General features: G+C 35.8%; 1 protein-coding gene and 1 non-coding gene across 3 annotated transcripts in view; one reads left to right on the top strand and one right to left on the bottom strand.

The window, feature by feature from the left end:
• WNK3 (WNK lysine deficient protein kinase 3) overlaps nt 1-21,583 on the bottom strand; it is a 147,327-nt gene extending 125,744 nt beyond the window's left edge. For both annotated transcript variants that reach the window (XM_060138500.1, XM_060138501.1), the window contains exon 1: nt 20,969-21,583. In XM_060138500.1, coding sequence (XP_059994483.1) covers nt 20,969-21,505 — 537 coding nt within the window. In that variant the 5' untranslated portion in view covers nt 21,506-21,583. The remainder of the gene's footprint in view (nt 1-20,968) is intronic.
• LOC132514156 (small nucleolar RNA SNORD52) lies at nt 12,962-13,029 on the top strand. The gene has a single exon (XR_009538648.1). It is a non-coding gene; the product is annotated as a small nucleolar RNA SNORD52 (small nucleolar RNA).
• Nucleotides 21,584-22,883: the final 1,300 nt, after the last annotated feature.

Here is a 22,883-nt window from a genome sequence, read left to right as displayed (position 1 = left end):
TATTTACATTATTCCTTGATGTGTATAAGAAAATATGTAAAAGGACAGTCAGTTGCAGCATGGTCTGTAGTTGTGAAAAATTAGAAATAATCAAAATGTCAATAACAAAGTTTATTATATGCCAAGCACTGTCCTAAATTTTTTTGTATATTAACACATTTAGTCCCTACAACAACCCTTTGAGATAGTCACTACTATTGTCATCGCCATTTTGAAAAAAAAAAAACTGAGGTTAAGGTGGTTAAGTAACCTGCCCAGGATCAAATGGGTCACAGTATGCTAAACTTGGTTATAAACAAGTAACAGTTAAACGAATGAGCTAGATCTATGTGTACTAATGTGGATAGATCTCTAAGACCTACCAGTGAGTGAAAAAAATCGATCTGAAAGAAAATTTATAATATACTTTGTACATAAAAGAAGAACCATCCCGAACAATGCTATGCTTTCTAGTATATATTTAAATGTATTGAAAAAGGACTAGACAGATATACAAATGAATAACTGCAGTTATATCTGGAAAATTAGGGGGAGAAGACTGGCACAGAAGAGTCTTTTCTTCAGATAATGACCATTTAGTACACCCCATAGTCACTCAGTAATATCTTTTACTTTATTGAATATCTCTTATGTAAATATCTAAATTTTAGTCTTCTAAGACTTTACTTTTTATATTTAACTTCTTAATCCATCTGGAATCCATTTCTGTACATGCAGTATTCTCATCTAGATGGTTAATCAGTTTTGCTAGCACCACTTAAACCATTCGTTTCTCACTGACTTGAAGAACATGTTTGTTGTATATTAAATTTCCAGCTACAATGGGTTCTGCTTCCTTCCACCAATCTGTCTATTCCTATGGCAGTAGCTTTCAGTATGTTTAATAACTGGTAAGACTAAGTCACTTTCCTATTCTTCATTATTTTCTTGGCTAATCTATTTATATTCCATAAAAAAATTAAGATCATTTTTTTCAATTAAAATAAAAGAGAATCAGGAATACCCTGGTGGTCCACTGGTTAGGACTCTGCACACTCATTGCCAAGGGCCCGGGTTTGATCCCTGGTCGTGGAACTAAAATCCCATAAGCTGCTCAGTGCAGCTTTACAACAGCAGCAATAGCCAAGGCATGGAAGCAACCTAAATGTCCATCAACAGATGAATGGATGAAGAAGATGTGGTACATATATACAATGGAATGTTACTTGGCCATTAAAAAGAATGAAGTAACGCCATCTGTGGCAACATGGATGGACCTGGAGATTGTTGTGCTGAGTGAAGTGGGTCAGACAGAGAGGGAGAAATATTGTATGATATCCCTTATATGCGGAATCTTAAAAAAATGATACAAATGAACTTACTTGTAAAGCAGAAACAGATTCACAGACTTATCGAACTTGTGGTTGCCAGGAGGGAAGGATTGGGGGGAGAGATGATTAGAGAGTTTGGGATTGATGTGTACACAGTACTATATTTAAAATGAATAGCCAACGGGGACCTGCTGTATAGCACAGGGAACTCTGCTCAATATTACGTGGCGGCCTAATTGGGAAAGGAATTTGAAAAAGAATAGATACGTGTATATGAGTAACTGAATCACTTTGTTGTGCAGCTGAAACTGGCACAATATTGTTAATCAACTATACTCCAATATAAAATAAAAAGTTTAAAAGTAAATCAATACAAAATAAAATAAAATAGAATCCCCTGGAATCTTAATTGGAAACATATATAAAATTTTGGATAAAACTGGCATCTGAAAACCATCTAAGAACATGGCTTTCCATTTGTCCAGAGTTTCAGTAAGATTTTTTTTGTGCAGGCCGGGGGTAGGGAGAAAGAACTGATAGTCTCTCAGCTTCTTTCTCCTGAGCCATATATTAAATTTTATTTTAAAGTTTATATCTAGTAAAATTGACTCTTTTTGGTGTACAGTTTCATGAGTTTCAACAAATGCATAAAGTCATGTAACCACTGCCACAATTAAAATACAGAACAGTTCCATCACTCCCCCGAAAAAACTCCCTTGCACCATCCCTTTATAGTCAAACTCTCACCTCACCCTTAAATTCTAGAAACCACTGATCTATTTATTATTCCTATAATTTTGTCTTTTCTAGAAACTCTTATAAATGAGAAGAAAGCCTTTGAGCCTGGCATCTTTCACTTAGCATAATGTCTTTTAGATTTATCCTTATTGTGCAAGTATCAATAGTTTGTTGCTTTTAATTGTTGAATAGTATTCCACCTATGGATGAAACATAGTCGACTTATCCATTCCCCAGATGAGGAGAATTTGGGTGATTTCAGTTTTGAGTAATTATAAATAAAGCTACTATAAATATATTCATGTACACGTCTTTGTGTGAACATAGGTTTTCTTGGGTAACTATCTCATGTAGGATTGATTGGTCATAAGGTATGCTTAACTTTATAAGAAAAAGACAGCAATATATGAGAATTTCTCTGCATTCTTCATCCTCACCAACAGCTGGTACTGTCAGGTGGCTTTTCTGGTTTGGTTGGTTTTAGCCATTCTAATAGTTGTACTGGAGTATGAGATTATGGTTTTAATTTCCTTTTCCCTAACAATATAATTTCCTTATTTAAAGCATCTTCTCAAACGCTTACTTGCCATATATCTGTGTTCTTTGGTGAGATGACTGTTCAAATCTTAAGCCCATTTTAAATTGGGTTGTTTTACCTTGTTAAGTTTTGCGAGTTCTTTACAGATTCTGGACACAAGTCCTTTGTCACATATGTGATTTGAAAATATTCTCTGCCAGGGGGACTTCCCTGGTGGCGCAGTGGTTACTAATCTGCCTGCCAATGCAGAGGACACAGGTTTGATCCCTGGTCTGGGAAGATTCCACATGCCGTGGAGCAACTAAGCCGGTGTGCCACAACTACTGAGCCTGCACTCTAGAGTCCACAAGCCACAACTACTGAAGCCTGTGCGCCTAGAGCCTGTGCTCTGCAACAAGAGAAGCCACCACAATGAGAAGCCCACACACCGCAATGAAGAGTAGCCCCCTCTTGCCGCAACTAGAGAAAGCCCGTGCGCGGTGATGAAAACCCAACGCAGCCAAAAATAAATAAATTTTTTTAAAAAGGAAAGAAAATATTATTTGCCAGTCTGTGGACTGTCTTTTCATTCTCTTAACATGTCTTTCTTAGAGCAAAATATTTTAATTTTGATGAAGTCCAATTTATTGATTTTTTTCTTTGGATCATGATTTTGTTGTTATATCCAAGAACTCTCTGCCTAACCAAAATTTCAAAAAGATTTTCTCATATGTTTCCTTCTAGAAGTTTTAGTTTCTTGTTTTACTTTTTAGGTCTATAATTTATTTTGAGTTAAACTTTGTATAATGTATGAGAGTTAGGTCAAGATTCATTTTTTTGAATATGTATGTCCAATTGTTCCAGCACCTTTTGTTGAAAAGACCATCCTTTCTATGCCAAATTAACATTGCACCATTTTCCTTTTTAAAATCACTTGACCATATGTGTTTGGGTCTATTTCTGAACTCTGTTTTGTTCCACTGATCTGTGTGTCTACCTTTTTGCCAATACCATACATGTATTATTACTATACCTTTAGAGTAAGTCTAGAAATCAGTTAACATGAATTCTTCAAACTTGTTCTTCTTTATCAAAATTGTTTCAGCTATTCTAGTTCCTTGCCTTTCCATATTAGTTTTAGAATCAGCTTGTCAACATGTAAAAACATTCCTGCTGGGATTCCGATATAATTGTTTTGAATTTCTAGGTCATATGGAGAGAATGAACATCTTAGCAACAGTGAGTCTTCCAACCAACCAATCCATTTATAGAGATCTTCGATTTCTTTTAACAGTGTTTTTTAGTTATCAGCATACAGATTCTACACATACTTTGTTATTTATACTTAAGTATTTCATTTTTGGGTGCTACTGTAAATAGTACTTTTTAAAAATTGCAATTTCCAATTATTCCTTGCTACTGTAGGAGATATAATTGGTTATCACATGGTATGTGTCCTTTTGCAAATTATTTTGCTCAATATTACATTTTTTATATTTATGTATTTTGATATGTATAATTCTAGTTTAACTATTCTATAATATCTCATTAGATAGTTCTAACACAATTTAGCCATTCACCCATTGATGGGCATTTAGACTGATCCAAGTTTTCTTTATTATAAACAATTTCGCATTGCAAATTCTTGGGATGCTTCCTTGCCCTGGTATTAAGAGGGGGAAAAAAAGAGCTTAAATCCCCTCTCTACATCGTCTTAATAACTGGCCTATTTAACTTTTCTTTTTCTCCTGTACATTTTGGGTTTATATTTTGATTAGGAGTAATCCATTACTTAAGATTTAAACTGTGTTATCAATGTGAAAGGTAGAATCTAGACAGCAGATATTACGAATGTTCTAAGATTTTCAACTTTGTTCTATATTTGAAATGTTTCATATGAAAATGTTAGGAAAATTTGTTGTCAAATGTCCACATCATATTCTCTTATAATTCTTTTACTCTTCCAGAGCTGGCTATGTTGCATTTCTCATATCTTCTCTCATGTATTTTTTGCCCTCATATTTTCTTTCATCAGGTTTATTAATCATTTTTCAGAGAGTCCAAAATATTAGAATTTCATATCTATTTATAATTTTTGATTTCAGGTATCTTTATTAATTCCCTCTTCCTTTATTTTGCTTTCTTTTACTGTTATTTCCCTAATGTCTTAAGATAGGTACTAAATTCCTTCTATCGGGTTGGCCACAGGTTTGGCCAGTTTTTTCCATAAGATGGCTCTAGTAGCACTTAATAGTCTTTAACTTCATTCAAACAATTTTGTTAGATTGTATGTGACAGCTGTCATATCAGCGTGCATTTAAAAAAAACTCTTATCAAAATTGGTGAATTTTTGTGTAGTGATTCTAATATTGAAGATGGAAGAAAAAAAGCAACATTTTTGGCATATTATACTTTATTATTTCAAGAAAGGTAAAAACGCAACCGAAATGCAAAAAACGATTGCTGCAGTGTATGGAGAAGGTGCTGTGATTGATCGAACATGTCAAAAGTGGTTTGCGAAGTTTCGTGCTGGAGAGTTCTCGCTGGACGATGCTCTACAGTTGGGTAGACCAGTTGAAGTTGATAACCATCAAATCGAGACATTCATTGAGAACAATCAACGTTATACCATGTGGGAGATAGCCGACATATTCAGAATATCCAAATCAAGCGGTGAAAATCATTTGCACCAGCTTGGTTATGTGAATTCCTTTGACACTGTACAATAACGTGGAGCGGAAGAGATCGTGGGGCAAGTGAAATGAACCACCACCAACCACACCTAAGGCTGGTCTTCATCCAAAGAAGGTGATGTTATGTATATGGTAGGATTGGAAGGGAGTCCTCTATTATGAGCTCCTTCTGGAAAACCAAACGATTAATTCCAACAAGTACTGCTCCCAATTAGACCAACTGAAAGCAGCACTTGATGAAAAGCGTCTGGAATTAGTCAACAGAAAACGCATAATCTTCCACCAGGATAACACTAGACCACATGTTTCTTTGATAACCAGGCAAAACCTGTTACAGCTTGGCTGGGAAGTTCTGATTCATCTGCCATATTCACCAGACATTGCACCTTCGGATTTCCATTTATTTCGGTCTTTACAAAATTCTCTTAATGGAAAAAATTTCCATTCCCTGGAAGACTGTAAAAGGCACCTGGAAGAGCTCTTTGCTCAAAAAGATAAAAAGCGGGGCTTCCCTGGTGGCGCAGTGGTTGGGAGTCCGCCTGCCGATGCAGGGGACACGGGTTCGTGCCCCGGTCCGGGAAGATTCCACATGCCGTGGAGCGGCTAGGCCCATGAGCCATGGCCACTGAGCCTGCGCGTCCGGAGCCTGTGTTCCGCAACAGGAGAGGCCACAACAGTGAGAGGACCACATACCGAAAGAAAAAAAATGATAAAAAGTTTTGGGAAGTTGGAATTATGGAGTTGCCTGAAAAATGGCAGGAGGTAGTAGAACAAAAGGGTGAATACGTTGTTCAATAAATTTCTTAGTGAAAATGAAAAATGTGTCTTTTATTTTTACTTGAAAAACGAAGGCACTTTTTTGCCAACCCAACAGTTACTGTTCATTAATAATGAAGACATTTTAGCTGATAAATTTTCTTCTGGGTATAGCTTTTGCAATGACTCACAAGTTTTGTTGCAATGTCTTCTTTTTCATTGCTTTCTAGGTAGTTTATACTTTGAGTTTTGATTTTCTCCTTGATCCAAATTTTATCTAGGAGTGCGATTTCTGATCTCCAATTAGTTAAGAGTTTTTTGGTTACTTTTTTCATTATTTATTTCTAATTTTATTGAGTAATACAGAATATAAAATCTCTTTTCTTTTAACTTAAGGTTTTCTTTGGGCCACATATTTAACCAACTTTTTTAGTGGCTTGTAGACCATAAAAATGTATATTCCCCATTTGGAGAATATAAGCTTCTATATATCCATCAAATGGAGTTTGTGGATTATATAATTCACTTCCTCTATATTTATTCACTTTTCGTCCACTTGATCTGCACCTGAAATTTCCTACTACAGCTATATGTTTATCCATTTTCCTTTAATCTATTAGAGGTTCTGAATTTAAAATATTAGCCAGAATCTTTTTGGTGCCTATAGGTCTTTATCAAAGGGCTTTATCTTCTTAAACTGTGAAGTAAATAACTTTATAATACCCTGTTTAATGCTTTAAGTTTACTTTCTTTCTTCTATAATAGATATTAATATTGGTTGGTACTCCTGCAAGTGCAATCTGTCCACATTTGATATAGCAAAAGATATATTTAATTTTAGTCCTTCCATCTTATTTTAGGTTCTTTTTTTATTTTACTTTGCTGTTTACTTTATTCCTGTTAACTTAAAAATATATCATATTTTTTTCCTTTTTACTAGTGGTTAGCTTCCTTTTCCAGACACTCAAAATCAATCACTACTGTGACAAAGTGAGAGAGTGGCATGGACATATATACACTACCAAACGTAAAATAGATAGCTAGTGAGAAGCAGCTGCATAGCACAGGGAGATCAGCTCGGTGCTCTGTGACCACCTAGAGGGGTGGGATAGGGAGGGTGGGAGGGAGGGAGACACAAGAGGGAAGAGATATGGGAACATATGTATATGTATAACTGATTCACTTTGTTATAAAGCAGAAACTAACACACCATTGTAAAGCAATTATACTCCAATAAAGATGTTAAAAAAAATTTTTTAAAAGAAGATATATATGTATATATATATTTAAAAAATGAATCACTACTAAACTAGTTCAGCAAAGTTGCAGGATACAAAATCAACACTCAAAAATAAGTTGTGCTTCTAGAATATAAAGGGATATCCTGCATAAAGTTGGGAACCCCAAGGGGGATAGCACTGATGTAATGATAAATTATAAATAAATTCACCCTAATGAAAAAGGAAAAAAAAAGTTGTGCTTCTATACACTAAAATAAATAATCCAAAAAGGAAATTAAGAAAATAATTCAATTTATAATAGCATCAAAAAGAATAAAATATCTAGGAAGAAACTTATCTAAGGAGGCAAAAGACTTATAACACTTAAAACTACAAAACATTGCTAAAATTATAGAAGACATAAATAAATAGAAACACATCCCATTTTTTCGGATTGAAAACCTTAATACTGTTATGATGTCAATGCCAAAAGAGATCTGCAGATTCTATCAAAATCCCACTGTTTTGCAGAAATAAAAAAAAACTATCCTAAAAAACCCAGAAATTAAAAAAAAACCCATCCTAAAATTCATACGGAATCTCAAGGGACCTCAAATAACCAAAACAATCTTGAAAAAAGAACAAAGTTGGAGTTCTGGACTTCAAAACTTACTACAAAGCTATGGTAATCAAAACACTGTGATACTGGCATAAATATCAATGGAATAGACTATAGAGCTAGAAATAATCCCTCATATAAATAGTCAAATAGATGATTTTCGACAAGGATGTCAAGATCTTTCAATGGAGAAAGGATTGTCTCTTCACAAAAGGTTGGAGAAACTGAGTATCCATGTGCAAAAGAATGAAGAACTTGTAAAAACAGAGAGCAGAACAGTGGTTACCCTTACCTTACACCATATACAAAAATTAACTCAAAATGCATCAAAGACCTAATAAACATAAGAGGTAAAATTATAAAACTTTTATAAGAAAACATAGGGGAAAAATCTTCATGACACTGGGTTTAGCAATGAATTTTTAAGTGAAAGTACACAGGCAACAAAAGATAAAATATATAAACTGAACTTAATCAAAATTAAAAACTTGGGCTTCCCTGGTGGCGCAGCGGTTGAGAGTCCGCCTGCCGATGCAGGGGACACGGGTTCGTGCCCCGGTCCGGGAAGATCCCACATGCCGCGGAGCGGCTAGGCCCATGAGCCATGGCCGCTGGGCCTGAGCGTCCGGAGCCTGTGCTCCACAACGGGAGAGGCCACAACAGTGAGAGGCCCGCGTACCACCCCCCACTCAAAAAAAAGAAAAGAAATTTAAAACTTGTGCATTAAAGGCACCATAAGACAGTGAAAAGGCAATCTACAGAATGGGAGAAAATATTTGCAACTCTATATCTAATAAGGGATTAATACTCAGAATATATAAAAGAACTCCTGTCACTCAACAACAACAGCAACAACAATAACAACCCAATTCAAAAATTGGCAAAGGACTTGAATAGACATTTTTCAAAACCAGAAATACAAATGGTGAATAAGCACACAAAAAGAGGCTCAACATCTCTAGTCATTGGAGAAATGCAAATCAAATCCAGAATGAGATGCCACTTCACACCCATTAGGATGGCTATTAAACACACACACACACACACACACACACACACAGAAAATAACAAATATTGGCAAACATGTGGAGTAAATAGAACCCATGTTCATTGCTGGTGGGAATGTAAAATGAACGCTATGGAAAACAGTATGGCAGTTCCTAAAAAACTGAAATATGATCCAGCAATCTCACTTTCTAGGTATATACCAAAAATAATTGAAAGCAGGGACTTGAGCAGATATTTGTACACTAATATCATAGCAGTGTTATTCATAATAGCCAAAAGGTGGACACAATACAAATGTCCATCAATGGATGAATGGATAAAACAAGTGTGGTATATACATACAAGTTCAGTCTTAAAAAGGAATGAAATTCTTATACATGCTACAGCATAGATGAATCTTGAAAACATTACGCTAAGTGAGATAACCCAGACACAAAAGAACAAATATTGTATGATTCCACTTATATGGGATACCTAGAATAGACAAATTCATAGAGACAGAAAGTAGAATAGTGGTTACCAGGGGATGGGAAGAGTAGGGAATGGGGAGGTTTTTTTTTTTTTTAACATATTCATTGGAGTACAATTGCTTTACAATGTTGTGTTAGTTTCTGCTGTAAAACAAAGTGAATCAGCTATATGTATACATATATCCCCATATCCCCTCCCTTTTGCGTCTCCCTATCCCACCCTCCCTATCCCACCCCTCTAGGTGGTCACAAAGCACCGAGCTGATCTCCCTGTGCTATGCAGCTGCTTCCCACTAGCTATCTATTTTACATTTGGTAGTGTATATATGTCAATGCTACTCTCTTACTTCGTCCCAGCTTACCCTTCCCCCTCCCCGTGTCCTCAAGTCCATTCTCTAGTCTGCATCTTTATTCCTGTCCTGCCCCTAAGTTCATCAGAACCTTTTTTTTTTTGTAGATTCCATATTTATGTGTTAGTAAGTTTCTGTCTTACTTCAGTCTGTATGACAGACTAGGTCCATCCACCTCACTAGAAATAACTCAATTTTGTTTCTTTTTATGGCTGAGTAATATTCCATTGTATATATGTGCCACATCTTTATCCATTCATCTGTCGATGGACACCTGAGTTATTGTTTAATGGGTACAGAGTTTCAGTTTGGGATGATGAAAAAGTTCTGGAAATGGGTGGTAGTGAAGGTGAACGTACTTAATGCCACTGAATTGTACACTTAAAATGGTTAAAATGGTAAATTTTATGTTATGTACATTTTGTCACAATAAAAATTTATTTTAAAAAAGAGTTAAGGAACTTATAGTATTTGTCTTTCTCTGACATCTCACTGAGAGCAATGCATTAAAGGTCTTTCTATGTTGTCACAAATGGCAGGATTTCCTTCTTTCTCATGGCTGAATAATATTCCATTGTATACGTATACACATCACATCTACTTTACCCATTCTTCTGTTGACAGACACTTAGGTTGTTGTCATATCTTGGCTACTGTGAATGCTGCAATGAACATGGGTATGCAGATATCCCTTCAAATTACAAATATCATACATTTATATGGGAGTCTAAAAATCTGAACTTGTAAAATCAGAGTAGAATAGTGGTTACCAGGGGCTGAGGGGTAGGGGAATGTTATTTCAGGGTACAAACTTACAACTAGTAGAGAAATAAGTTCTAGAGATCTAATATACAGCATAGTAATTATAGTCAACAATACTGTATGGTAAACTTCAAAGTTCCTAACAGACTAAATCTTGGCTGTTCTCAACACAAAAATGAAATGATAAATATGTGACATGCATGATAAAGGTGTTAACTAACGTTACTATAGTGATCATATTGCAATATATAAATGTATCAAACCAACAGTTGTACACCTTAAACTTACACAGTGTATCTCAATATTTTTTAAAGCCTGAAAAAAAAAGAGTTAAGGAACTCAAAGAACAAAAGCAAGGAACAACAAACTTAGAAGAGAGCTGGAAACAAGTAAAGTGTTTATGCTTTTCTAGCTAACCTAAAATGACTAATAAATCCTAAATGTCCCTGTAATTAGCTAGGAGTCATCCTCTCATGATAGATCAGCAGATCTACTCTGAAGAATAATGAATAAATTTTGATGCCTTCTGATTAAATTAGCAGAGCACAAGTCTTTTATGTACCAAACTAAATTACTCCACTTTATCCTTTGATCCTATGGATCAAAAGTAGTCAGCATTAAGAGTAAACAGCTTTACAAAATTACAACTGCTGTCCCAGACATAATGCTGGAGGTAAAGTCCACTAAAAAGGTATAGCCAAGATCTTCAAAGGTCCACTTCTAATTCAGTGAGAGGAAAGTAAACCTGTCAAACTAGCACCAAAATCAAAGGAAAGTTTTCAGCTACTATAGTAATCCTCCTTTAAACACAGACAGATTGACACACAGACACACACACACACTCTATTGTATTAATGATAACCACTTTGATAAGGTAATTTTCACACGTCGCCAATGAGTAGAGTTCGTACTCAAGAAAGGAGTGATGAACCACAAAAGGCAAACTAGAGAGCAGTGACAGTTAATGGAGCTGACAGTCGGAAAATTATAGTCTACAAAAATGATCCCTAAATCTACTGTCTCCAGTAGTAAGGTCACCAAAAAATAGCATCAAATATCAATTTTTCAGTGTTACAAATATTAATTTATATGGCTGATAAATATAATAGAGGTCAAATACAAATTTACCAAACAGATTTTAACTACTCCACACTTCTTTAAAAAGAAATATTGTCCTCATGTTAACTAAACACTTAATCTATTATAATATACGGAATGCTAAAAATGTATGCAAAACCTTTCCTGAGACAAGGCACAATACCAACATGACTAACCTGCATATGTATTTATTCAAGATAAGAAGCATTTAGTTTCCAAAAGGTAAACTATGGCGTTATCAGCTATGTCTCTTAATGCAAACACCAACAATGAACTACAGAACCAAGTCAGAGGCTATGTGGATCTGTTTCTGCAAACGTGAAAAAAGGAAGAAATCATCAACATTGTTATAAAAGCTGTATTATAAAATAACTTGTTCAAGTAAATATGAATGCTATGAAGGCTTCAAAATGGTTCTTAAATATCAATGAATATTCTGGATAAATATGAGGTTATTATTCTTTTTTTGGATATCAGTAATATTTATTATATTTTTCTTTTTTAAAAAAGTGAAAAAGTAAAGCTCCAAAATGCTAAACTGCTTAGCTTGCCCAAGGTACCTAACTGGCACAGGCAAACGAACTTAGGTCTGCTGTGTTATGAATCCCAAGTACTTCCTAGTTCAAAGCTCTGCCTCTCAGAAACAATATTCACAGTAATGACCTCAGATACGTCATTCACAAAACACTTTCCATGGAGAGATATGTGTAAAACTAAATGAAATAAACACACACTAGGGTAATTATAATTTTTAAATGGTAACATCAAAGTATTAATCAAGAAATCAGCATATAATAATCACAGTTTGGCCATACGAGCATGTTAAAGCTTTTAGACAGCAATGGTATGTATTAATACCTAAAGAAAAGTGCTCATCGATGGTGATAAAGATAACATATGGAAAGGGGGATGAACCACCGACATAACCAGGTTCACTTGTCTTCCAGTACTGTTGAACAAAGAGGATGTCCTCATCCAGTTAGGACCTGAGCATCCAGTTCATTCGGTCAGTATACTGTTTTAGCAGGACACACAGGAACATTTAGTACCTTTGTTCTGACTCTGTACTTACTAAGCCAGCTTCTGATTATAATTTAGCTTCCCATGTATCTAACCTACAGACCAGTTAGACCATATGACCTAACAACTATATCAGATAAAATTAATTCATTAATTCATTCTAAATTAATAAATTTCTGTCCTAAACCTAGGCATTTGAGTTAGCACAAGTCAGTCTCCCCAACGTGTCCAACCACCTCTAGACACTGACAAAAGGTGAAGGCCAGACACTGAACCATGGCAACCCAACCATGAAACTGTTCCTCAGAGCCCCCAAGCCAGACAGTGTCCTTAAATGACACCATTAACTAGTACCCTTTGAGCTTCAGCAGTTAGTTTAATGTTAAGAACCTTATTTTACAGGAATGATGATTTCTCAGACTAGAGTCTCTGACGCTGGTCCTGAAGCCCAAAATTAAGTTCTAACTCATTTGGGGGGGAAAAAAAGAATCTTATTTTAAACAGTGTCCATTTAAGAAATCATTTGTTGTAAAATGGTTAAAAACATGAAAGAGTGATCTGCTCAAATAAGTAATGAGGAGGAAATTCTTAAATCATCTATGTAAGTGTTTTATATATACAATTGATGGACTATAAATCCTTACTCTACCCCTTTGGGAAAGTTACTTAATGTATCTAAACCTCACTTCTACCACCTGAAAACTAATCATCCCTACCTCATATAACTATTGCAAGATTAAATAAAATATTCAAATTAAGTACCTGCATAAGTACTCAATTAATACTAATTTTGATAAATGCAAAAGTGTATGACACCATTATTTATAACTTAAGATATACTAAAGTTCCTCAATAACAAATTTCCCCAATTGTTGGGTTTTCAGAAACTTAACAGTCATACTTAAGAAGAGACCACACAAAACTAAGAGGTAATTCCAATGAATAAATGTTATGGTATTCTTGCCAAAATTCATAGCCTAAATCTAATCATGTGAAAACATAAGACAAACCCAAATTAAGGAACACTCTACAAACTAACTGAGCAGTACTCATTAAAAGTTCAAGATCATGAAAAACAAAGATTGAAGAACTGTCACAGATTGGAAGAGACTAAAGGGACATAACTACATGCAATGTGGGATCCTGAACTGGATCATACCATTGAAAAAAGAACACCAGTAGGAAAACTGGTGAAATCCAAACAAGTTCGGTACTTTAGTTAATAGTACTGTAGTAATACTAATTTCTTAAGTTTTGATAAATGTTCTCTGATTAAAATATTAGCATAAGGGAAAACTGAGTGAAGGACATACAGGAACTTCTATACTATCTTTGCAACTATTCTGTTAGTAGCAAATTATCTCAAAATAAAAAAGAAAACTAAGTAGTAAAGGAGTAGTATCCATGTCGCTTGCTCTTCCCAACCCTACCATTTCTTTCAAACAAATCTATATTTAACAGCCCTTTCATCTTTTCACTAATTCCAATCTCCAAGCCTTCTTCTTACTGACTATAAACTACCTCTACTGTAAGCTTTATGAAAATGGTGCCTGTGTCTGCTTTTTATCCCCATTACATCCCTAGCACTTAGCACAGTTCTGGTACACTGTAGGTACTGAATATTTATTTGTTGAATGAATGAACAAATGAATAAATCATAGCTATGTGTACTGTATTCATTTCCTATTGCTGCTATAACAAATTACCACAAATTTAGTGGCTTAAAACAACACAAATTTATTATCTTCCAATTGTAGAGATCAAAACTCCAAATGAGGGCTTCCCTGGTGGCGCAGTGGTTGACAGTCCGCCTGCCGATGCAGGGGACACGGGTTCGTGCCCCGGTCCAGGAAGATCCCACATGCCGCGGAGCGGCTGGGCCTGTGAGCCATGGCCGCTGAGCCTGCGCGTCCGGAGCCTGTGCTCCGCAACGGGAGACGCCACAACAGTGAGAGGCCCGCGTACCGCAAAAAAAAAAAAAAAAAAAAAAAAATCCAAATGAGTCTCAACTAAAATCAAGGTGTTGGCAAGGCTGTGTTCCTTCTGTATGCTCTAGGGAAGAATCTGTTTCCTTGTCTTTCCCAGCTTTTAGAGGTTGCCCATATTCCTATCACTCCAACCTCAGTTTCCATTATCAGATCTCCTTCTGACTAATGGCCATCCTTCCTCTCAAAAGGACCCTTGTGGGATTTCCCTGGTGGTCCAGTGGTAAAGAATCCACCTTCCAATGCAAGGGACGTGGGTTCAATCCCTGGTCGGGGAACTAAGATGATCCCACACGCTGCAGGACAACTAAGCCTGTGCAGCACAACTACTGAGCTCGCACACGTCAACGAGAGAGCCCGCGTGCCACAAACTACAGAGCCCACACACCCTGGAGCCCATGCACCACAACTAGAGAGAAAAACCCACACATCACAACTAGAGAGAAGCCTGCGTGGCGCAACGAAAGATCCCGCGTGCCGCAACTAAGACCCAACGCAGCCAAATAAATAAATAAATACTTTTTTAAAAAAAGGATCCTTGTGATTACACTGGGCCCACCCAGATAATCCAGGATAATCTACCTATCACAAGATCTTTAGTTTAATCGTAGCTGCAAAATCCATTTTGCAATGTTACGTAACATAGGTTCCAGGGATTAGGACATGAACATCTTCGGGGTGCAATTATTCATTCAGCCAACTAGATGTATCAATTTGTTATCTATCAAGCAGATAGTTAGCTCAAAACTAACTCATTGAACTAACTGGGGAAATTAATGGTATTTCCCAGACCAAGTCTGTCTCCTGCCACTCTCACCCTTTGTCATTTTATGAAAACATCTGTCTTTGGTTTATACTTAATAAAGTTATGTGACTAGCTTTTAAACAAAGAAACTAGAACATATATAGTTAAGCAAGTTTTATCCCTCCTCCCTTCGATGTAATCATTCTTTGCCTATGAGAGTATTGCACTTTGAGGGCTGGGTCTGATGAAGACAGTGGGAAATTAAAACTGAATAACACTATTTAGGGTGTGCTTATATGTAATGAAGCATTTTCTTGTGTAGCTCTAACAGAATCTGGAATCACTTCCAAGAGGGTCATAACAAAAATATTTTAAGAGCAAAAATATCCCAGAGTGAATACTTTAGACAACAATATTTATTCAGAAACAGAAATTCTAGCATATATTTTACTTTTTCCTTTATTGGAAATTCAGCTATTTTCACATTATTATCTAATTCTAATTTCACAATTAAATGTACGTCTGCCTAAAAATATACTTCTCCCCAAAGTGTTTTTATTTGATAAATGAAAATAAAACAGAAACAAGTTCCTCCACAATTTTGATAAGATACTTTAGGCATGAAAGTACAGATCTTTAAACTGTTACTTCTACTGCATTGCTTGAAATATCTTCATTACTATAATCAAAGTGTATTAGAATGCTCACTCAACACATCAACTTGCTACAGTCAACTATGTCTTTTTTTAAATCTTTCTTTTCAGTGCCATTTTTGGTTCAGTTCAGAGACTACAGCTGACTTGTTAGAGGTCTAGTTGTTAGATGTTACTTAAAGAAGGCCTGTTTAATTACCTTGAAAAACACACAATCACAGAATTGACCCCACAGTGAAGCTTATTACAAGCACACTCAAATACATTTTAGAAAGAGTCAAATAACAAAAAATTTTACATATCTATGATGTTCCTTCAATTGGAAAATAGCGTTATATGAAAACTCAGTTCCATCAAGAAAACAAATGACAAGCATGCTAGCGGAAGTAAAGCAAAAACTGGTTGTGTTTCCATATGTAAAAGCAAGGTGTTGTTGATTTTCATGTTGTTAGTGTAGGAGAAAACTATTACAAACTCTTGTGACTGACTCGTTCTAAAAGTTACTAAACAGGTCTTTTAGTGACATGTGACCAGGTCTTTCAACATCATGAACTAAAAGTCTTCTAAATAAAATGTATGACTGACAGCCCTCACTCACAATAAATTACCAATTTACCAAGTAATTTACAATTCTTTACAAAGAACAACAGGTTCTTCCCAATAATGCATTAAAAATCAAATTATAGAAACCATAAAATATGACAAACTGTTGAAATGCAAATGTTTATGGCCAAATCCTAAATCTGACCCACATCTTCAAAGGATTTGTTTGTTTTCAACATCCTCAAAGTCAAATATCAGCAGTAAAATCTGTCTCTCCTTGTTCTTTGCACTGCCCTAAAGTCCATGTATTCTAAATAAATGGATATGAGGCTTTTAAGAATTGTTACACAAGGCTCAAGTATCTACAATAGGCGGAAATGCCATCAAGAGAAAAAGGTATAAAAACCTTTTTTTGAGCTGTGAATTTCAAATCAAACATGCAAAAATAAAATTTTAAGAAAGAAAAGAACTGCCAAATTTCAGGGGAGAAGATTAAGAGGTGGTGTGTACGCAATAAAATATAGTTTACATATTTTAATGATGTTAATAAATAGAAAATATATGTCAAATTGATAACAAAAGTATAGACACACCAATTTTATATATTATACACACACATATATATATATAAACAAAGGTTGGGAAAGAATCAAGAATAATTTAAACATTTAAACTGCTCACTGGGATGTTTTTCAACAAAATTATTTAATTATATAATAAAGAGTAAGACTTTACAGAAAAAATATGAGAAATTGTACATTACAAACTGCATACTACTCACAGGAAAGTAATTAAAAGATGATGCCCTTATCCTTCTGGGATTCTAAATAAGTTAGTTTTTCCTAATTCCAAATATGCAGAAAGTGACATGAGATCCAAAAATTGTATCAACTAAGTCCACTAATTCTGACATTCCTTTCAGAATAGAAGACTGCAATTGTTGTTCTTTGTATAAATTAAAATGTACTTTATTTTTGTAAATTAAAATTTACAACATTTGCTCCACATGAGAGATCCCCAAATCTGACTATATATCCAATTACCTGGAGAACTTTTAAAAGTAAGTTCCTGTGGGGAATTCTCTGGCGGTCCAGTGGTTAGGACTCTGAGCTTCCACTGCAGGGGCCACAGGTTCGATCCCTGGTTGGGGAACTAAGATCCCTCAAGCTGCACAGTGTGACCAAAAAATAATAATAATAAAATAAAACTTCATAAAAAATATAAATAAATAAATAATAAAAGTAAGTTCCTGGTGGAACTTGTGGCACAGTGGTGCCACAGTGGCACAATGGTTAAGAATCCTCCTGCCAATGCAGGGGACACGGGTTTAAGCCCTGGTCCGGGAAGACCCCACATGCCACGGAGCAACTAAGCCCGTGTGCCACAACTACTGAGCCTGCACTCTAGAGTCCGCGAGCCACAACTCCTGAAGCCCACACACCTAGAGCCCATGCTCTGCAACAAGAGAAGCCACTGCAATGAGAAGCCCGCACACCACAAGGAAGAGTAGCCCCCCTGCTCACCGCAACTAGAGCCCACACGCAGCAACGAAGACCCAGCACAGCCAAAATTAATTAATTAATTTCTTAAAAAAAGTAAGTTCCTGGGCCTCACCTCCTGAAAATTCTAATTTAGAAAGTCTGGAGTGGATGCCAGGAATCAGTATAAATGATATAATATAAAGCTCATGTTGGTGTATTAAGGGAATTCCTCCTCTGATTCAGCTAGCTCTTGGAATTAGTCCCTTATTTCAGTGCTTTTCAAGCTCTACTGTGCATACAAATCACCTGCAGATGTTACTAAGAGGTAGACTCTGATTCAATAGTCTGGGATGAGGCCTAGGAACCTGCGGCTCCAAGTTCCCAGGTGATGTCCATGCTGCTGGTCCAGAGACTACACTTGGAGTAGTAAGACTTTATGGGATCTTTCAACCTTTCCACAGGTGAATAATAGAAGGTATTCCCCTAGGCAGTTCCTACCACTAAAATATTTTCAAGTTTTACCTAAACATTCTTTAGCACAGCTAGAGTACACAATTTACAAAATATATGACATATCTTCACTATGTGTCCTACTACCAAGTGAATGGAAATTATCTCCCCCATTTACAAACAGAGTATCATTAAAAGATGAGTGTTACTGCAGTCAAAAGATTTATAAGATAAATAAGTACTAGAGATGTAATGTACAACATGCTAAAGATAACACCACTACTGTATGTTATCTATGAAAATTGTTAAGGGAGTAAATCCTAAGGGTTGTCAGCACAAGGAAAAAATATTTTTTCTATTTAATTTTGTATCTATTTGAGACGATGTTCACTAAACTTACTGTGATAATCATTTCATGATGTATTTAAGTCAAATCATTATGCTGTACACCTTAAACTTACACAGTGTTGTATGTCAATTATATCTCAATAAAACTGGAAGGAAAAAAGCAAATGACAATAACAACAACGAAGGACCAGATAGTAAATATTTTACATTTTGTGGCCCCCACTCCAGAAAAAGATGAGTGTTACTGAAATCACAATGCAGAGATTAAATTAAAATTTACATAATTTTCAATATATATATATATATATATGCAAGGATACTGATCACAACCATGGTTATAACAGTGAAATATCGGAGAAAAATGTAGAAGTCCAACAATAGATTGAATAACTTATAAGGGCATCTATTAAAAATAATGATGTAAATGTACAATTACCAGTAATGAAAAGATGTTCATGATAAGTTAAAAAAAGGTTTTGTTCAAACCTAACAGTACAATTCCATGGGGTGGCATACAGTCATATATACATTTATGCAAAAGAAAGAGTCCATAAAGATATATACTGAAATGTTTAAAGCATCCTCAAAGTAGTATAATTTCAGGCAATCTTAATGTTTGTTTACTCGCAGTATCTAATATTCCTACTGTGACACAGACCTTAAAATAAAATTCTTAAAGGGTAAAAAGGGGGTAAGAAGAAAACCAAGCAAACCCCACACAGCACATGCACACATCTTTTAAGAACTACTGGAATGGCTCGACTGCTAGGTAACTTGCATTCCAAAGAGTCGTCAAGGGACCTCCTATACTGGAAGCACTTTGAAAGCTTGTTAAAATTGCAGTCTTGGCCTTCCCTTCCCTGGTTGAGAGTCCGCCTGCCGATGCAGGGGACACGGGTTCGTGCCCCAGTCCGGGAAGATCCCACATGCCGCAGAGCGGCTGGGCCTGTGAGCCATGGCCGCTGAGCCTGCGCGTCCGGAGCCTGTGCTCCGCAACGGGAGAGGCCACAACAGTGAGAGGCCCGAGTACTGAAAAAAAAAAAAAAATTGCAGTCTTGCATCCCACCCCAGACTTACAGAATCTCAGTCTCTGACAGTAGTCTCCTGAATCTGCATACAAAGCAAACACTGACAGAGTAAGTGTTTTGAAACAAAAGGAGAGTAAAGTTTTTTAAAAAACAGAAAAAAACAGAGTAAAGTTTTGAAACAAAAGGCTTCCTAGAAATGCAGGGACCAAGACTAAATTTCAACCTATCTAAATGGCAATCTATAGTAAATTAAGAAGGTGTGAAATCATGGTACATACATACACACCCACACACAGAGACCACTGGAATTTGAACAACAAAAAAACCTGTACTTAGTGATTGGCTTTATTTAATCTTAATTTTAAGCACCTATTGTGAACACTGACCATTTCCCATGAGCTGGCTGAGGTCACAAAGCTTTTCCTTAGGTTTAACCTACATCTGTCTGAAACTATTCCTATTATAACCCTTTCTATGATGTTCTGTCTCCATTTAGTCCTTCATTAGTTACAAGTACCACATAAACATTTATTATGGAAACAAATATCTAGGTAATTCAACTAGTCTTCTGATGCTTCCACTTCTCCTTCCTAAACAACATTCCAGTTGACTAAGCTCAGTAGATTCTGGTGATTATTTCTTCCAGAGATCCTCTCTGAGGTAAACTCAAAGGCATGGAGAGGAGTTTATATTACTAGAAGCCCTCAAAGAAACAAGAAAACCATTTCCTGTTCTGAAAAACAACACATGAACCCCCAAAAGTTTGTTGAAAGAAAAAGAGAGATGGGAAATATCATACTGCATATATCCCTAACATATCACACTCTCAAATATTTAGTATAACAATCAACTCATAAGGCATACATTTACTAAAAGTTTTCAAAATGAGACATTAAGAGTTTCGGGAATTTCCTAAGGGTAATGAATTAGGGGCATTTCCCCAAAGAAAGGCAGAATAGACTTTTTCCCTTTAAAACAGAGGGGAAAACAACAGGAAAAACAAAAGTTTGGCGTGAGCTCCTAAGAGGATCTAAGAAAGGAGCATAATTTCAGGGATGTGGGGACAAGTCCTTCGTTTTATTTTAATCCATGATACATTTTAATACTGGATCACTCAGAAGCCCAGGCCAGCTAAAACTGGAATGCATTAAAACCAAGAAGATTGTATACACACCTGCAGCTCACACCAAGCAACTTCAACCCATGTTTCAGTGTCCAGTCCTTTATATACTGTTTTAAATGCTCCTCTTCCCAGCTCTATGTCAAATTTCAGGAACCTGCCACTAGGAGAAGTAGCTACAGCCTTCATTTCTGCTTCTTCTTCCATTTCCTTTTCATTTTTCTCCTTGAAACAATCTTTTGAGGATTCTGACATTCCCTTTGAACACTGCTCATATTTAACTTCTTGTCTGCCTCTTAGCACATTCGTAGGAAGCTTTTCTACTCTTGGAATATTTGTTGCAGTCTTTATTCTCTCATCTTTGGAGGAAGATTCAGCAACTTTGCCATCTTCTGTCATCTCAACACTCTTTCGAAAGAATCTTTTCCTTTCTATAGTTTCTCCAGAAGCACAGAAGGTACTGTTTTTCTCCTTTAGTCTAGTTTCCACGGTCAAAGTTGCTGCAACCTGACGAACTCTGTTTTCCAATGAAACTCCATCAGGTTTCTCAGAATCTTCTGTGCTAGCTGGCCCTCCTGAATCAGTATCCATTGTAATTAAGGTTGGCACTAAAATTTTTCCTGTTCCACTCTTCAGTCCAGTTGCATCTCAGGTAACAGAATTATCAGAATAGACTTCCTTTTATGTGGTCATATGTTTCCATAGCAACCTGAAGGGGGAAAAAGGATATATTAAAATCACCCCACAAAGGAAATCATTAAGGAGAAAAGTCACCTGACTGTTTAATCCCTTTTTTCTTAATAAGAAGTTTGTTCTTTTTTCTGTCCAATCTTAGCAACCAGCAGACTCCAGGGACTGTGTCTTATCTTGTTTACCACTGTAGTCCTCAGTGCTTAGCAGACTACTTGGCATATAGCTCAATAAGTCTTCATATTGCATGAACGTTGGTTAGCAATCTAGTTCTCATACCCTTCTATCAATCCATCATATTTTTTCCCCAAGGGGCTTAAAATTCTTTTAATCAACTTTCTCAGGTATAATTGTCATACAGTAAATTACATGTGTTTAAAATGTACAATTTGATAAATTTTGACACAGATGTACACCTCTGAAACCATCTCCAAAATCAAGACAATGAACATACGCTTCTCCACCAAGAGCTCTTACTCCTGTCCCTTTGTAATTCCTCTAAGTAGTCCATTATCTGGATATATCATAATTTGTTTATTTATTCACCTCTTGATGACATTTGGGTTGAATTTCACTTATGGACTATTATGAATAAGGTTGCTATGAAGATCTGTGTACAAATCTTTACATGGACATATACTCTCATTTACCTTGAGAAAGTACCTAAGAGTGGAATGGCTGTATCAGAAAATGTATGCTTAACCTTTAAAGAAACTGCCATCTGTTTTTCAAGGTGGTTGTATCATTTTGCATTCCCAGGAGCAGTACATTAGAATTCCAGTTCCTCCATATCTTCATCAATACTCTACACTGCCAAATCAATATACTTTGAAAGTCAGTAAGACTAGTATTACCTGCAAGTGGGAAAAGGTAATTAACAATGCCTCACTTAGGTAGAGAATTTTTTCTTTAACTTATTTTGACATAATTTTGGACTTGGAAAAAGACCTGCAAGAATATACAAAGAATTTAGTATACCCTTCACTCACATCCCCAAATGTTAACATTTTAGATTGGACATTTTTAAGTAAGGATAACTCTACTCAAAAAAAAAAGAATAACTCTATTCACTTAACTAAAGGTAACTTATCCAGAAACCTCAAAAGCAAAGATCCATAAGTAAAACAAAAGGATTGCTAAGCAGACAAACATAGGTAAAAATCAGAGAATTTAAGTAGGAAAAAGACTTCAGAATTTTTTAACTGCAGAACCTCTTTTATAAAATGAAATCTTACTCAGAATCCTAATATAAAAATAGAGGGGAAAGTAGTGTTGCTTT

The sequence above is a fragment of the Lagenorhynchus albirostris genome, chromosome X, assembly GCF_949774975.1.
Source record: "Lagenorhynchus albirostris chromosome X, mLagAlb1.1, whole genome shotgun sequence".
Taxonomy (NCBI): Eukaryota; Metazoa; Chordata; class Mammalia; order Artiodactyla; family Delphinidae; genus Lagenorhynchus; species Lagenorhynchus albirostris.
This window is presented reverse-complemented; position numbering and strand designations above follow the sequence as displayed.